Source organism: Hordeum vulgare, chromosome 7H, assembly GCF_904849725.1.
Source record: "Hordeum vulgare subsp. vulgare chromosome 7H, MorexV3_pseudomolecules_assembly, whole genome shotgun sequence".
NCBI lineage: Eukaryota > Viridiplantae > Streptophyta > Magnoliopsida > Poales > Poaceae > Hordeum > Hordeum vulgare.
This window is the reverse complement of record NC_058524.1, coordinates 286,419,172-286,437,994: the sequence shown is the minus strand read 5'-3', so window position 1 is coordinate 286,437,994 and position 18,823 is coordinate 286,419,172. Positions and strand designations below refer to the sequence as shown.

At 48.2% G+C, this 18,823-nt stretch overlaps 1 protein-coding gene across 7 annotated transcripts in view; it reads left to right on the top strand.

The window, feature by feature from the left end:
- LOC123412438 overlaps positions 1–18,823 on the top strand; it is a 63,100-nt gene that overhangs the window by 20,540 nt on the left and 23,737 nt on the right. For all 7 annotated transcript variants that reach the window (XM_045105386.1, XR_006613511.1, XR_006613515.1 and 4 more), the window contains exons 4-6: positions 3,892–3,950; positions 4,034–4,088; positions 4,372–4,419. In XM_045105386.1, the coding sequence (XP_044961321.1) occupies positions 3,892–3,950; positions 4,034–4,088; positions 4,372–4,419 (162 nt within the window). The remainder of the gene's footprint in view (positions 1–3,891; positions 3,951–4,033; positions 4,089–4,371; positions 4,420–18,823) is intronic.

Sequence of the window (18,823 nt, the reverse complement as noted above, 5' to 3'; positions counted from 1 at the left end):
CAAAGAGCTCGGCCACATCGGCAAGCTCGACGAAAGGAGTACTCCGGGAGTCTTCATCGGCTATGCGGAGGGCTCAAAGGCCTACCGCATCCTCGACCCAGAGACATAGCGTGTGCGCACGGCGCGAGACGTCGTGTTCAACGAAGGGCGAGGGTGGAAATGGGACAAGGCGGTGGACGACGGCTCGACGCCGACGTATGACGACTTCATTGTCGAGTACGTCCACTTCAAGGAAGCTGGGGGAGCAAGCAACTCCTCTTCGCCGAGCACGTCTACCCCAGCCCCCAAAACTACATCGACTCCGGTGCCTGCTACACCGACGGCACCACAACCGGCGACGCCGCATACTCCAGCCCCGACAGTCACCACTCCGGGCTCGTCTTCATCAGCACCAGCTCACGCAGAGCACAACCCGATGAAGTTCGCTTCCCCGCTCACTCAAGACGAGGAGCGCATCGACGCGTATCATAGCGGCGAACCGCTACGGTATCGTACGATGGATAATCTACTCGGCGACCAGCCGGTGCCAGGACTGGTGCCACGCGACCTGGAGGCGCAGCTACAACTCGCGTGTGAGGACGGCGAACCTCGGTCTTTTGCAGAGGCCGAGAAAGACGCGGCATGGCGCGCCGCGATGCAGTTGGAGATGGATGCGGTCGAGCAGAACCGCACCTGGGAGCTCGCTGACCTCCCTCGTGGTCACCGCGCAATCACCCTTAAGTGGGTGTTCAAGCTGAAGAGGGATGGAGCCGGCGCCATCATCAAGCACAAGGCTCGCTTGGTGGCCCGAGGCTTCTTGCAGCAGGAAGGAGTCGACTTCGACGATGCTTTCGCTCCCGTGGCACGGATGGAGTCCGTGCGACTTCTCCTTGCGCTAGCTGCCCAGGAGGGCTGGCGTGTCCATCACATGGATGTCAAGTCGGCATTCCTCAACGGCGACTTGAAGGAGGAAGTCTATGTGCATCAGCCACCGGGATTTGCGATCCCTGGCCAGGAGGGCAAGGTACTCCGCCTGCGTAAGGCTCTCTATGGCCTACGGCAGGCACCTAGGGCGTGGAAAGCCAAGCTGGACTCCATGCTAAAAAAGATGGGCTTCGAGCAAAGCCCGCATGAGGCGGCCGTCTACCGACGGGGCAGTGGAGGAAATGCCCTGCTGGTGGGCGTCTATGTTGACGACTTGGTGATCACCGGCATCAAAGATGCAGAGGGTGGCGGCGTTCAAGGAAGACATGAAGGCCACCTTCCAGATGAGTGATCTGGGGCTCCTCTCCTTCTATCTAGGGATCGAGGTGCACCAGGATCACTCCGGGATCGTGCTTCGACAGTCCGCCTACGCCAAGCGCATCGTTGAGCTAGCTGGGCTCACCGACTGCCACCCAGCTCTCACTCCAATGGAGGAGAGGCTGAGACTGAGCCGCGACAGCACGACGGAGGAAGTGGACGCTACGCAACACCGACGCCTTGTGGGGAGCCTTCGCTACCTCGCCCACACACGGCCGGACTTGGCATTCTCCGTCGGCTATGTCAGTCGGTTCATGGAGCGACCGACGTCGGAGCACCAGCAGGCAGTGAAGAGGATCGTCCGCTACGTGGCAGGGACCCTCGACCACGGCCTCCACTACCCTAGGTGTCCGGGGGCGGCACACTTCGTCGGGTACAGCGACAGCGACCACGCCGGCGACATCGACACCAGCAAGAGCACGAGCGGGATCCTCTTCTTCCTCGGCAAGTGTCTCGTGAGCTGGCAATCGGTCAAGCAGCAGGTGGTGGCCCTGTCCAGCTGTGAGGCCGAGTACATAGCGGCCTCCACCGCCTGCACTCAGGCACTCTGGCTCGCTGGATTGCTTGGTGATCTCCTCGTCCAAGACACTAGAACGGTGCAGCTCCTAGTGGACAGCAAGTCCGCCCTGGCCCTGGCAAAGAACCCCGTTTTTCATGAACGAAGCAAGCACATCCGATTGAGGTATCACTTCATCTGCAGCTGCTTGGAAGAAGGGAGCATCGAGGCGAGCTACATCAACACCACGGACCAGCTCGCAGACCTGCTCACCAAGCCTCTTGGGAGGATCAAGTTCCTCGAACTCTGCTCCAGGATTGGGATGATTCGACTCTCCCACAAGACGACGTACAAGACTTAGGGGGAGAATGATGGATAAGTCTATGTACTATGGTCTTTGTGGGGCTGCAGCACATGGTCCTTGTGGCTGTTAGGATAGAATCATTGACCATCAAGGACTGGCAGTTAGGATAGCATCTTGGACTAGCATCTTAGCAGCATCTTAGCATATGCTTGGCTGGCTAGCAGTCTATAAATATGTATCCCCAACCCCTCAGGTTGGCATGGCATTGTGTGAGAAATAAACCAACGAAAATTGTCCCAACTCTCCTAGTGTCATCCACAACTATCAATGCTCAGGCTGAAAGGTCTAACAAGTTGTGGATGACACTAGGAAAGGCCACCTTAGCCGAAGGAGTGGGCAGCAGAGGACAGGCCACAGCACCTGTGAGGTGCTCCCAGACCAGCTGGCCCCTCATGTGCAGCTTGATGTGCCGCTCCCAGTCCCTGTAGTTCAGTGCATCAAGATTAACAGGACATTGGGGGACTGGGACAGCACCGGTGGTGGTGGAGGACGCCATTTCAGCAGGGCCTTGATGGCGGCAGCAGACCAGGAGGAGAAGATCGGCAGCAAGGGGGTGCAGAGGATCAAACACCCAGTTTTCTTGTCTGGTGCGGGGCATTTTTTGGTCCTGGGAAGCAGCAAGGTGGGGAAGAAGAACCAGGAGGCCGGCGGCCAGGGAGGCTGGCGGTTTGGCGATGGAGGCGCCGGCTGGGAAGGAGAGTGATAGCAGCGGCCTAGAATGGTGGTGGCTACCAACAGCAGGATCAGCTCAGGTCTGCCAGGAAAAATAGGGGAGAGGCTTGATGGAGAGAGGGCGGCGGCGAGGACCTAACCCTAGCTCTTATACCATGTTGTGAAGTGAGCTTCTATTAAACAGGGCCGACATGCCAACTGTACATATAAATGTGAGGGAAATAAGCAAAGAAGCCCCTACACAATATGATAACTACGCACAGTTCAATCCCGTTCTAAAATGTGGAAGTTAGGTATCCACGTGCCAGAACCATGACTAGGATTCAAGATCTTATGGGTTTCAACTCTAGCCTACCCCAACTTGTTTGGGACCGGAAGGATTTGTTGCTGTTCTTTATCTCAATACAAATGAGCGTATACTTGAAGATGTTACTTCCCTTTGGTATTTGTTGACAAGTTAATTTTCTTGTTCTTTAAAAAAATACTTGCCACATTTTATTCGATGCGGTCCATGCTCCATTTCATCTCAAGGAGTCTGTTGGCATATGCTAATATTTGTTATGAGTGTTGAACTGCTATGGTAACAAAGCATTGCCATGACATATAAATATCTGCTGATTATTGCAACGAAATGCAACTGTTCCTATTGAATCGCTTTTATTGAAATCCATGCCCATTTCATCTCAAGGAGTCGTCTGGTTTTGTGTTTTTTTGGTACCAAAATTAAGATTTGTTTCATCTGAACTGAACATAAACTGTATATTAAACATGTCTTACTTTATAAAGGTGTTCTTTGAAGAGCCTTTGTTAATCAGAATATTTGACCATCCTTGTATTACGTGGAATGTTATATTCTTGCGTTGTCTTCCTTTTCCACGAATGTTCAGTTCCCACCCTTTGTTCGTGGTGTCCAGAGATATATAGTCAAGAGTTTAGTTAATCTTGCAAGTTGCAACATCATAGTTCATCCTAGATGCTTTTTCCAGCTTGCATGCTTTCAATTACAATCCAAACAACACAGCGGCATACATCACCTCCTGTAAGTTTGTAATTCTGACTTTTTTGCCATCCTATATAGACGTTAGACCTCCTCCAGCTGGAAATCACAAGTACATTTGCAAAACTTGGCCACAAAAGGTACATCTGTGTGACCTCTGAAAAGGATCATGCTGTGAATTCTGAATTGTAAGATAGACTAATCGATTACTTTCTAATGGCAGATTATTTTACACAAAGACAATGGAAACTTTGAGTGTCAAACTACAAGAGCATCAGGTTAATATTTTAGTTTGTTCCTATGTTGATATTTTCGGACCGTAATTATATGTTTCATGAGTAAAATTATCTAGTTATGAATGGTATTTCCTTGAAACCGTGCATTTTATTGCCATGGCATATAAATATCTGCTGATTATTGCAACGAAATGCAATTGTTCCTATTGGATCGCTTTTATTGAAATTTATGCCCTATAAGTCGTCTGGTTTTGTGTTTTTTTGGTACCAAAATTTGAGATTTGTTTCATCTGAACTGAACATTCGTGCATTTTTTACTTTGTAGGGATGGCTTGATTCCGATAAGAATAAGTTGGTTGCAACAGAACCATTTGTAAGTCTTAAATTCTCATAGTGAATTTGTTTTCTTTTCTTACCATGATTACTATTTTCATGTAAAAAAAATGAAAAATCCATGTCCTTGTTATTCTAGTTTATGTGTTGTATATTCGGGAAATATCTGGAGTCCTCACTCCTTTCCTTTGGTACACATAGATACATGCAAGCACACATCGACCCCTTGGGGGGACTCTCACACCCACATACGCCCAACACAACCCCTCAAGATTCATGATAGATGTCTATCATTCCCATCTTGTCACAAGGCGAACTACACTCCTTAACTCCGATACCTTTAGTTAAATAATTTGCTATTTTTCGTCTCGAGTTTACAACCTTACATGACTTACCCTCTTTGTACCATCAACAGATTTCTCCTTAATGAAGTGATCTATCTCCACATGCTTGGTTCTGTCATGTTCGACTTGATTATTTGTTGTGCTAATAGCTGATTTGTTGTCACAACATACATTTAGTCAACCTTTCCTCAACACTTTCAATTCTAACCATGGGAAAATTAGGCATTAATAAACCTATGCGTAAGCATGCCTAAGCGTTGCATGGTAGCCGAACGCCTTGCTTCTGCCATTCATGCTGAAATAAGCAGGAGGACGCCTAAGGGGCTAGGCAAGTGTTTATGCTGTGACAGCGCTAGGTAAAAGAAAAAGCGGTTGGGTGAGTAGAGTGGCGGGCGGGAGAAAACCAAATTGAGGCCAAAACAGAGGCAAAGGGGGCTCGGGCTTATGGTTTTAGGACATTCTGAAGTCCTAAATATCTGAAAGTGTCTAACTTTCATATCTTCTGAAAGTTTTCTGGCAAGCTCTTCATCGGCACCAATCTGAGTTTGAGTTGAGAGTGAATGTTGGTTAAGAATTTCCTCCAAAGTAGCAGACATCAAGTCTTCAGATTCCTTAGCTGGTGCTGTTGCTTCTTCATCAATAGAAACTTGAGGAGCATCTTGAACACTAGGTTCTCCACATGCTGTTGCTTCCTCATCAATAGAAACTTGAGGAGCATCTCGAACACTAGGCTCAGATGCAGTGGCTTGAAAACTAGGAACCTCTTCAGAGACAGGGGCTTGAAGAAACAAAACACCCTGAGTATCACCTTGAATTTCTTGGTCCTCCACATGCTCTTGAGCACTTGGCTCATGTACATCATCTTGAGCAGTGGTCTCACTTGCATCTTGCGCAATCAAACTATCTAAAGCAGTGGCAGTGATTGGAACACTTTGTGCCACATCCCTCTACCTGAGCTTCTGTAGGCATTGTATCTTGAACTGAGTGACTTGAGCTTGGTTCAACAAGTACATTCTCTATGAATTTTTGAGCACCGGCAGTTATGGGTTGACCTTGAAGCAAGGCATCTTGAATAGCTGCTAGCCTTTGTCTTTCTTTAGTTTCTTCAACAAGCTGTTCTTTATATTTTGCGTTTTGCTAGACCAGCACTCCTTCATGATCTTCCTCTTCCTGTTTTGTAACGCCCAATATGCGGTCCTAGCCTCACGAAGATTTGCGGCCCTTGCTAAGGATAGAAGCACATATAGGAGTCACCCCAACATGTGACGTGTCACATGTCGGTAACAAGGTGGACATCACAACATAATACCATACAAGCAGAGATGAGATATGAGCATTTAAGTTGGCCTACACTCGTCGCAATAAAGGTAATTACAGCATAAGTAATACAGTCCACCAATACATCACAATCATCATACCATAAGACAGGGTTCGAGTACATACAAGAAGCGAATCGGCCTAAAAGGCCTTAAATAAAAGAAAGCAACGTCCACCGGGCTCCCAACCGGGAACCCATCCTATGATTGTTGAAGAACTCCAAATAGAAAACATGCATCGCCCTTACGTCAAAGCATCATTATACTTCTACCTGCACCTGTTAATGTAGTAATCTGTGAGCCTTTTGGGACTAAGCAATCTCATTACCATGGGTATTAATGGGCATGGAATGGTTAAGTGGTGAGGTTGCAGCAAACACTAAGCATTTGTATCAACTAGCTTACGAGTACTAGAACAAGATGAGATAAATCCTAAGCATAAGCAGACGCAATCTAGTATGATCAAGAAGTAACCCTGAACACCTACTTACGAGTCAATCATAACACCACCATGTTCTCTTCTTGATCCCAACTTCACAAGGAAAGACGACCACAGTTACACATGCAGTTGGCAAGTTTTAGTTTGAAGTTCTCTAAGGGGTGCTCAAGTTTGTCCAATTACAAAATTAACCACATGCAATGTTGAAAACCTCAACAAGGGGATAGCCCGAAACATCGTCAGAATCCGGTGCACAAGTCCTTCATCTAAGGTAAAACTAGTCCAAGACCTCCCGGCGGGTTGACAATCCTAATTGAAGCTGCATCTCGTAGTTAGGACACGACCGGATGGGCAAAGACATCGGGTTAGCTGAATCCACGGTTTCCAGGGGGCGCCAGACATCGCCCTATTTGGACCAACACCATCAACACTGGCCCACCTGTATTATGTGAAATTAAAATCCGCGGTAGCACCAACTCTCTATGCATTTATTAGATATTAGTATTATTATGTTGGGCAAATTTTAGAACCAAAGTTGATGCGTCGCCGGAAAAATTCAACACAAAGACTAGAGATCAAGGGGGGCCCATAAACCCCACATGTGTTAGGAGTGCCCATCAAGGAACATAACACCGGTATTATGGAAACTAGGGCGACAAGAGTGGAATAAAACACAAAGCAAAAGGCCGAGCCTTCCACCCTTTACCAAGTGTATAGATAGATTAATTAGATAAGCATGATATAGTGATATCCCATGATATTCATGTCCCAACATGGAACAAACTGCACCTGCAACTAGCAGCTCTATAAGAGGGGCTGAGCAAGCGCTAACATAGCCATACAACGGTTTGCTAGGATAATGGAGGTTAGAGGCTTTATCATGGCAACTGTGAGGAGCTTGGCCTCCTATGGGATTTGGGCGGCGGCATGCGGGAGCTGCGGCTCTCCTCGGTCGCGTGGACTAGCAAAGAGGTTGGATCGGGCAGGCGGCTCACTGATTGGTGGGTGGAGGAAGCAGGTTGGGTCGCTGGGGATCTCGAGAGAGTGGCGGCGGCGATGGGACAGGAAGGCTAGGTCTTGGGTTTTGTCCCGATTTGGTCTAAATGCACTTCTATTTATAGGCAGGGCCAAAAATAGAGGGGTTTTGTGGATGAACTTTGATCCTCTGATTTAGATCGGACGGTCGAGATTATAGGCTTGGGGAGTCCAATGGAGAAACAGAAGATGTTTGGTGTAGTTTGGGTCTGATTCGGACCTGCAGGTCAGGAACGGGCGTTTCAGGTTCGGGGAAGTTTTCGGGCTAGGTTGCAAGAGGGTCTGAGAAAGGTCAACAGATACAAAGCATGGTTTTCGAGTTGCGACTCGTGCGAGTCGCTTTGGGGTAGCGACTCAGAAAAAGTCAAGCCTGTAGTTGCGACTAGTCGCGACTTGCAACTCAAGTCGACACTAAGTTGAGTCAACAATTTTTTTGCGATTCATCGACTAGTCAACGAGTAGTTGCGCGACTCGAAATCCATGATGCAAAGAGGTCTGAGAGGAGGTCGATGAAGACCTAGGGAGAAGCGGTAATGACGAACAGCTACAAGTTTTATAAAAACACACGGATAATCCCGACACGATGACAAGGGACTGCCGATGCAATGCGTGTGATGCCATGATAAATGCAACGAATAAACAACTACCGCGATATAATAATTATATTACGCAAAGAATCTGGAGAACCGGTCTCGGGCGGTCACATGTTCCTATAGTAGCATTAACAGAAGAAGCAACCATCTTAGTCCTTAGACTACCAAATAAGTGTTATGGAGGCACAACATACAATGGAGTCTCAAGTCACTAGATTTGCCAAATCTACATCTTCTTTGGCTTGAGCTACTTGAGGGGCATCAACAGGCAACAACAACTATCTTGGTTCTCTTTCTGGTAGCCCTAAGGGCATCTCCAACACCATGCATCAAAACGCTCGCAAATGTTTGGACATGTTAGGCCAATGCCATGCACCAAACGTCCATGGCATGGTCCGGACGTCTGAAATCCCACAAACTGGAAGCAAAGTTGGGGGAGCTTTGCGGGCGTCCAGACCTCCAGCTTGTAGCCCTCTGACACCCTTGCCCACCCCAAAAACCCCACCCAGAGCCCCGCTTTTCTCGTAGTCTGAGACCGCCGCCGTCGATGTACCACCCACTCCACCGCCCAGGTCGTGCCGGACCTCACCGCTCCACTTGGATGCCTACGTCTCCGTTCCATCCTTGGTTCGGCCGCCGGCAGGGACCCTCCGTCCCTGCACATTTGTGTCCATGGCGGACACCACGCCCGACAAGTGTTTGGCTAAATGCCATAGCCAAATTTATTGACTTTGTGTTGTTTACTTTGAAGCAAACACAATGAATTCGGATGATGAGTAATTCTAAGCTGAGTTCATTTATACATCCATGTCAGATGAGGACGAATACGTGGATGAAACAACAATGATGTTTGCGGTTATTGACTATGCTTGACGTGCGGAGGAGCATGCTCTCAATTTCAAGGGATCGTTCAAGGGACATCTAGTGATGAATCAGAATAGGGCACGGGGCATATGATGTCGATGGACTACTACTTTGTCTGGGATGTGCTATTCAAGCCCTATTTCCACTCTCGATTTAGATGTGGCGAACCGTGTTCAATAGCCTCTACAATAGTGTCCGGGTCTATGACGAATGCTTCATCTTGAAGAAGGACGCCGTTGGAAACATTGGATTCTCTGGTTACGAGAAGTGCATGGCTCATTAAGGATGCTTGCCTATGGCATGGCGGCAGATTCGTGGGGCGAGTACCTTCGGATGTCCGAAAGCAAATGTCTTGAAGCCATGATCATGTTTGCTACTACGGTGGTCAAGGTATTTGGATCGGAGTACTTAGCGCTGTCGGGAGCAAAAGGGTGGTTAGGTATGCTCGGATCTCTGGATTGCATGCATTGGTGATGGAAGAATTGCCCATATGCTCTACGAGGGCAATACGTTGGATCAGGCTCATTGTAAGAAGCCCACTATTCTTAAAGCAATTGCATTAGAAGACCTCTGGGTTTGGCACTCTTTCTTTGGGTTGTTCGGGTCTCACACTGACATCAACGTGTTGTGGCGGTCTCCATTGTTTGCCAGATTGTGTGCGAGAGAAGCTCCTTCGTGCAACTATACCATCAACGGTCATTACTCATGATGCAAGTGGGATGGGTTGCGAGCTCCTCGCGGTCGCTGATACTTGCCCAGAAAAGTTATATGCGCAATGCGGTAGAATACCAAGCTTTTATGCGGGACCCATGGGCGCCGCAAGCCTGCATGTGCTCTGAATACGCTGAACTTTGCTCGTGCCGCCTGAGGTGATGCTCTGCCTTACCACAACACATGAATGCTGACTTGCTGATTACTTTCTTCGGCGAGGGCAACTTGGTACATATACACACAAGGGAGTCGGTTGATAGATTATTGTCTTTGGTCGACACTTCTCGCCGTGAGCAAAACCTGTACAAAGTTGGTTGATTATTCTAATCAATTTGGTTCTTGTGTTGCTTCGGCTTGGTGCTACATGCACCATAAGCTAGCGACAAACATGGATGAATCAATTGAGCCATGAACTTGTGCAGGTGTCTAGTTGCAAACCAAAAGTGAAAAGTCTGAGCCGAACGCGCCATGCACGATGGATATGAACGTGAGTGATTATGCGAGCCTGTTGCGAGTCATGTGGGTTGACCACGGGTGCCCGCTATATTTCAACAGGTTCGCCATTGAGCAACTCTTAAGCAGCTTCAGAATGACCTGGTTAAGCATTTGTGGGCTCTTCGAGGGGAGAACTAAAAAATGTGTTCGGATAAGTTGAATTCAAATTTGAACCATTTTACTAGAGAACTTCATGTTTGGATTGTAGTATTTATATTTGAATTATTGTTGCATTGGAATATTTACACAACATAATTATGTACAAAGTATTATATTTATCTTTAATTAAGTTGGGTGCTCCGGATATAGGAAAAAAAGGCGGACATTTGGTGCACTTGGTTGGATGGATGCCACCAATTCCCTGTCTGCGGATGCTTGATGTGTTTGATTTGATTCACGACTTAGGAGAAGCCCTAAGCTTGGCTACCTTTTCTAGAGAACTATTCTCAATTTGTGTTAGGCTTGCCTCTCTTGACCGCACCATCGTCCGCCAACGAGCGTGGATTGCGTCGTTGAAGGACGGGGATGCAAACACATCCTTCTTTCACCTCCAGAGCACCTACCATCGACAGAAGAACAAGATCTACAACATCACCTCCACTGATCGCGTCCTCACCGAGCACACCGACATGGAGGAAGCGACTTTCTTACACTTTGATGACCTGTTGGTCACCTCTGTCAATCGCGACTTCACGATGAAGCTCGAGGAGCTCATCGTGCCTTTTGATGACCTGCTCGACCTCGAGGTGCCCTTTAGCATGGAGGAGATTTAGAACGCAATAAAGTGGCTTCCCGCGCGCAAGGCATTGGGCTCTGATGGCTTTACTTTCGAATTCCTTCGTGCCTCCTGGCACACGGTTAAGCAGGACTTTGTGGATGTCTTCCAGAAGCTCTACGAGATGCCCATACGAGGATTTAGCTGCCTCGACCAAGCGCTCCTTACCCTGCTGCCCAAGCGTAACGACGCTGCTGGGTTTGGTGACTACATGTCTATTAGTCTGATCCATCTTGTCGCCAAGGTGTTCGCGAAAACAATCTCGCTACGCCTTGCCTCTGAGTTGGTTGGCCTCATCAGCTCGAACCAGAACCCTTTCATTCTAGGGCACAACCTCCATAATAACTTTGTCCTGGTCAAGGGCATGCTTGCTCCACCAGCCCTAAGGCCCCTAGGGTCCTTCTCAAGCTCAACCTCACGAAGGCCTTCGATTCCATTTCATGGCCGTTCCTTTTTGAGGTGCTGCATTGCTATGGCCTCCGGGATCGCTTCTTGGAAAGGCTTGCAATCCTGCTATCTTCAACGAGCACGTGAATCCTCCTCAATGGAGTCCCTAGGCCGCCAATTTGGCATCGCCACGACCTTTGACAAAGCGACCTGCTGTCCCCACAACTTTTCGTCCTCGCCGTAGACGTGCTCGAGCATTTGATCAGTCGTGTCATCTCCCTTGGTATCAACTACAAGCACAAAGCTCCACCCCGACAATCTCAGTATATGTTGTCGATGTCGTGCTGTTTTGTCACCCATCGCCGGCCGAGGTCATCGCGGTAAAGGAGATCCTCTAGCTATTTGGCCGCGCCTTCAGGCTTCGCTTCAACTTTGCCAAGAGCTCCGCCAACCTCCTCCATTGCAACACCGGTGTGGTAGCACCTGTTGTCCAACTCTTGGGTTGCCAAATCGTCGAGCTCTATGGATGGCAATGGAGTGGGTTTGGACGGGTCGAATGTCACGCCCAAGATGCGATCCTATCCTCAATTTGGCACGAAGGCCTCGTCAGGGATAGAAGCGCATCTCGTTGTGTCGCAAGAATGGATATCGTTACAAGTACATGTACTGAAAAGAAGAGATATATATATAGAATTGGCTTACACTCGCCACAAGCTACATCAGAGTCACATCAGTACATTACATATTCATCAAGAGTAAGAGCAGGGTCCGACTACGGACGAAAACAAACGACAAAAGAAGAACGACGTCCATCCTTGCTATCCCAGGCTGCCGGCCTGGAACCCATCCTAGATCGATGAAGAAGAAGAAGAAGCAACTCCAAATGAACAACCAACGCGCTCGCGTCAAGTAACCTTTACCTGTACTTGCAACTGGTGTTGTAGTAATCTGTGAGCCACAGGGGACTCAGCAATCTCATTTCCAAAGGTATCAAGACTAGCAAAGCTTAATGGGTGAGGTAAGGTTAAGTGGTGAGGTTGCAGCAGCGGCTAAGCATATATTTGGTGGCTAACTTACGAGTACAAGAAATACGAGGGGGAAGATCTACGCATAGCGGACGTGAACTACTGATGATCAAAAGAATGATCCTGAACACCTACCTACGTCAGACATAACCCCATCGTGTCCTCGATCGGAGAAGGAACTCACGAAAGAGACAGTCACGGTTACGCACACAGTTGGCAAGTTTTAATTAAGTTAACTTCAAGTTATCTAGAACCAGTGTTAAACAAAGCTTCCACGTTGCCACATAACCGCGGACACGGCTTTCTGAAAAGATTTAACCCTGCAGGGGTGCTCCACCTAGTCCATCACAAATTACCACAAGCCGCATAGATTTCCTCAATCACGAAGCTCGCGATCTCGTCGGATTCCCTAGTGGAAAACCTCAACTCTGAGATTACCCAAAGCATCACCGGAATCCCGATGCACAAGATATTTCGTCAAAGGTAAAACTAATCCAGCAAGGCCGCCCGACGTGTCGACGATCCCGATAGGAGTCGCGTACCTCGTTCTCAGGAAACGACGGATGAGCTAGAGGTCGGGATCGCTAAACCTCCGGGTGACCAGAGGGGCGCCGGACATCGCTCAGGTGGGGCCAACACTCATGAGGAGCACTGGCCCGGGGGTTGATTAAATTATCCTCGGGTTAATTACTCCCTATGCAGTTATTAGGCAAATGTAGTACCAAAGTTGGGCCTTGCCAGACCAGCTTTAATCTAAAACGAATTATCAAGGGGGTCCCCGTAACAACCCCGATCGTGTTAGGAGCGCTCATTTATGGAACATAACACCGGTAGCCGAAACTAAGGGGGCAAAGGTGGAACAAAACACCAGGCTAGAAAGGCCGAGCCTTCCACCTTTTACCAAGTATATAAGTGCATTAAATTAAATAGCAATTAATATGGTGATAAGACAAGGAACCCATGTTATCACATGGAAGCAACTGCACCTGCAACTAGCAATGCTAACAACATGGATAAGCAAGCGGTAACATAGCCAATCAGTGGTTTGCTAGGTCGAACAGGTTGAAGGTTATCATGGCATTGTTGAGAGGCTGAATTTAACATGTGGTAGGCAACGAGACATAATCGATAGAAGCGAAATAACTAGCATGGCAATGATAGTAATGGTATCTGGGGAAATGGTCATCTTGCCTGAGATCCCGCTTGGAAGAAGAACAACTCCGAGAAGTCGGTGAACCAACGTAGTCGAACGGGTCCTCACATTCCGACACGCTTGCGGAAATCTATCGAGACGGAGCAAACCAGAAACAAACATCAACACAAATATTCACCACGGCAAAAGCAAGACATGATGCAAACCCTAATATGATGCATGATCAGATCAAAATGCAAGGGATGGCATGGCAATTCACCTCACGCAAACACTACACATTAAATGAAGCTCGATATGCAACGAGTTGCATATCGACGAAACTCCACGTTTAATTATTAGTTCACTCCCGTTAAATTACCGGCAAGATTAAATTGTTGTTAACATGGCAAGGGTGTAGCGAGTGATTCTACCTGACATCCTAGTCGGTTAACACGCGGAGCATAGATCGGAGCTACGGCACAAGAGGCATGCAACACAATATATCATGCCATGAATGCGACATGCATGCTAGTTCAAACATCACGCGCAAGAAGAGAAAGAAACAGGTGTCGCCACGGCGAGCGAGAGGGAACCATGGCGGCAAATCGGAAACGATGCCACGGCAACGTACCTATCCCGATAACTCGACGAGCAATCGTGCCAACGTATAGGAAGCGTGTGCGGGAACGTTAAATAAAGATGGGGTGATCCCGGTTACCGGGTTCCCATGTGTCGAGGCACAACATAAGAGGGACAACGTGCAACGGGCAACAACTATAGGCGCAAACAAATGATACATCTCATACAACATGCATTCGGTTCACGACACATCTCATCGGTATACCTTCGACGCGTGCAATTCGGAGGGGTTCGGTTCGGTGAAGGGAACAACGGTCGTCGTGGACGTCGTGGAAGTAGTTGTCCTCGTGGTCGTCGTGGAAGTAGTGGAAGTCGGGGTACTCCGGTCTCGTCGACGGTAGTCGTTCGCTCGGCGACAGTAGTCGAACTCGTTTTCCGAAGACGTCCGGGGGTCGTCGAGGACGTCGTGGTACCCGTGAACTTGGCCATCCCACGCGGCGGGGACGGTCTAAGCGGCAGCACAAGTATCAAAATGCAAGCCTCACGCAAGCGGCGACGGCACGAAGCTATCGCACCTAGCATCGGCTAGCAGCAACAGCAACTAAGCAACCTAGCATCTAACAGCAAAAGCAACTAAGACTAGCTATAGGGGCTAGCTACCTACAGCAAGAGCAACAACAACTAAGCTACGACAACCAAGCAGCAAGCAGGCAGCACGCTAGCACGCAAGCTACAGCAGCAAGAACAACATGCATCGGCAGCTATAGCAATCAGGCAGGAGGCAAGCTAAGCACGGCACAAGCAGGCAGCAAGCAGCGGCAAGCAAGCACAGCAACAACTATAGCACATACATCTAGCAGCAAGCCGCTACAGGCATCGGCAGCAGCAGGCAATCAGCAGCAGCGGCGGGGCGAGCAGCAGTACAAAACAGCAACAGCACAATGCACGCAAGCTAACAACGGCAAGCATTAGCAGGCAAACATGCATCAGGCAACATCGGCACAACTACCTAGCAAGCACGGCCAGCAACTAAGCAGCAGCACTAACAACGGCGACACAGGAACGGCAAAAGCGTCGGCAGCAAGAGGCAGCCAGCAGGAGGAGCAGCTACAGCAAGGCAACGCAGCATAGGGGCGGCAGCAGCTCCTGGCGGCGCGGCGAGCACCTGCGGGGAGAGGCGAGGCGAGGGCGAGGGGCGGCCTGGAGGCGAGGCCGGCAGGGCGCGGCGACCTGGGCGGGCGGCTCGACGACCACGCGGGGACGGGCCAGCACGGGGGCACGGCGAACGGTGGTGAGCCATGGCGGGGCGAGGGGAACCGGGAGGAAGCCGGCGGCGGGGCAGCTCGAGGCCATGGCGCGGGCGGTGCGCAGCTGCGGCAGCGCGGGTGCAGGGGGCTGCGAACCGAGGCGAGGCCGAGAGGGCGCAGCGCGGCGAGGGCAACGGGGGCGACGGGCGCGCGGGGGGAGCATGGGGCCGGCGGCGGGGCTGCTGGCGTTGGGAGGCGAGGAGGAAGAAAGGGGATCGAGCAGAGGGGAGGCGAAGGCACGGGACGAGGGGCTCGAGGGGTGACGGCGCTGTCGGGGGGGGGGAGAGGGATCGAGCCTGGCTCTCCCTGGCGGTAGGGCAGGGGTCTGCTGGGCCTTGGCCGAAGTGGGCCTCTCCCTCTTTTGATTTTTTTCTTTTAAAAACCTTTAAATCAGAAATTTTTTAAACAAAGAAAGCTTTTAACAAAGATAAAATAAAAATACAGGCTTTTGACTCCTTTGAAAAAAAAATACTCCCAGCTATAATAAATAGTTGGGCATTTTTAAAAGAAATAAAATAAAACCTTTGAAGGATTAAAAGTAAAACCCGTTTACAAAAGAATAAAAAATCAAACCCCTTTGAAGAATTAAATAAAACCTCTTTATTTAAAGAATAAAATAAAAGCCCTTTAAAAGAGGATAAGAAAATGAGAGGGTTTTAAAATAACACACAAGGAGAAAAAGAAATAAACACCCAAGGGTTGCCCCACATTTAATAAAATGATATTTTTTTAAAAGAAGACGAATCTTTTGAAGGGTTAAAACGGAAACTTTAGCAAACCGCAAAAACGAAATCAGAGGGGAGAGGGGGAGCTACTATCGCACTGCGACTCGGTGATCACTCGAAGCACACACTCAAAACACCACACGTGACAGACGATGCAGATGCCATGCATGATGCGACGATGCAAACTAAATGATGATGCAACAAGATAAAATAACCAGACGATGGAAACGGAAATAAAGGGGAATCTTCTGGAGCGTCGGTCTCGGGCTGTCACATCGAACTAAACCAGATCCATACCCATATCCATGAGCCCATCCATTGCCCACACATGAAAGTATACATGGGTCATAGACGGATATCCATATCCATGTTATCAAGAACCATAATAATATGTACATGTTCACATATAAAAGGTCATGTAACACGATAGAAAATGCAAATTAACAGTTTTGCATACATGAGACTATAAATCACATACAACAATATTCTCAATACTTAATGGTTGACATGAAATAAGAACAAGTTATATGACATCAACATGTGTCATTGCTCTTAGGAAGTATTAGTATTGGCCTAGGAGTCCTATTAGTCTATGTTTACTTTCCTTGCACCTCAAGTCTTGTGTAATATATATATGTCCCTTGGGCCTTCAATAGAGACAAGCTGCTTTCCTAACATGGTATTAGAGCCTAGGTTTAGGTCTCCGGACGCCGCAACTCGTCCTTACGATCCAATTATTTTTGGTCTCCCTCTCAACCTATTTGTTTCTCTGGGTCGATCTCGTCTTCCGCCGTCGTTCTCGTCTGGCTGACCGCTGCTGCTCCACGGCATCACCCACCAAGTTGCATGCACATTGACTGCTCCTCGCGAGATCCATCAAGCTGCGTGGCCGCCTGCCACCCAGCTGCTTCGCTCGTGGCGCGTGGGCACCTGCTGCTCAGAATTTGGTGACACTATAACATGCTACCCGGCTGTTCTTCGCTGCTGTGTTGGTCTGTCTGGGTTTGGTCGCTGCTGCTTGATGATCTTCGTCCGGTGTACCTGATGCTACCTAGTTCCTCTTGCTGTGTGGTGTTGCGTTCGCGATCTTCGTCCGGTGTACCTGCTGCTACGTGGTTCCTCTTGCTGCGTGGTGCTGCGTTCGCTCATGCATGCTAGCTGCTGCCTTTCCGTCACGTACGTGGCTGGCGGCGTGCTAGCTTCTGTTCTGTTCCTATTTTGATTTCAACAACAATAAAAAAAAGTACAATGTCTTCTGCATACATGATGGATTTTGCATCTCTGTGTCGTGTATGCTTCCTAGCTTTTAGCTTCCTTGTTTTACGCTGCGTCCATCGAATCCGTTGATATTTTGTGTTTCTCACGTCATGTGAGTCCACCATACCTTTGTCCGTCGGCCTTTCTTCGGTCCTGATCCTTTCTACAAAACTTTTGTGGCCTACTTGTCCTTGTTGTTTTCTGTATGATTTTCTTGACTCCTTTTGCATTGTCGATCTACGCCCATCGCGCCTTAACCGTCGAGCTTCTTTCGCCGCCGGTTGTCGTGGACTATGATTTTCTGCGCAATGCTTTATTCTCTTGATGTGCCATCTTCTTTTGACAACCCATCTTCTCTTGATACTCATGTTGTGTCTTCAAGTGATGCGGTGTCTTTCTTTGATGTGCCATCTTCTTTTGACAACCCATCTTCTCTTGGTACTTATGTTGTGTCTTCAAGTGATGCGGTGTCTTCCTTTGATGTGCCATCTCTTCGTTATCCCCTTTGGCTTGACTCGACAGGTTTTGAAGACTCTTCATGCTACGACGACACTCCCAAGACGCGGATTTGGATTATCATTTTTTTTAGTATTACACTTCTTTAAATGTAATGCTATTGCATACGCTTTGCATTTGAGGGGGGTGTTAGGAAGTATTAGTATTGGTGTAGGAGTCCTATTAGTCTATGTTTACTCTCCTTGCACCTCAAGTCTTGTGTAATATATATATGCCCCCCCCCCTTGGGCCTTCAATAGAGATAAGTTGCTTTCCTAACAATTGCCATGTGTGACACTTGTCTAATAGGTCTCCATTGGATATCCATGGAGCAAGTTTTGAATCCATGCTTAACCATTGGTCGCGGCGGTCAAGTCCATCCTCTAGGGATGAAAGATTAAAATCCACAAAAAAAAGATCAATATTTGATAACTCCGATAGAGATTTCACAGGAGGTTTCAAACACCTCAGAGAATTTTTGAAGGTGGAAACTTGGTCGCTAGTTCTTGGAACATAGTACGGTTTTCCAGGGGTTGCAGAACAAATGATCAAGTGTATAGATGGAGTAGAATTTAGGTAAGATGAGCATAGATAGAGAATAGAGAATCCTATATGTTCTTGTCACTTCCAATTGGCAAAGACAAAGACAAGCCAAAGCAACAATCAAATGGACTTGAACAAATACATGCATAACAGCTAAAAGAAAAAGAAACAAAAACACACACACCACAAGCTAGAGAGTTCGTCGGTGACCTTGTCACCTTATATGAACATGCTGACCTAGGACCGTTTAGTCAAGTAATGACATTGGATCCTATATGTCAAGTTCGTCATTTAATCTTAGCTTGAAGAGAAGATATGCCCAAATATTAATGTATTCACACTCTTGATGGTATTTATTCCTTGATTGAACAATTCCATACTCTTAGTTTGTTTCATAGGGATAGGATAGGAATCACACCTAC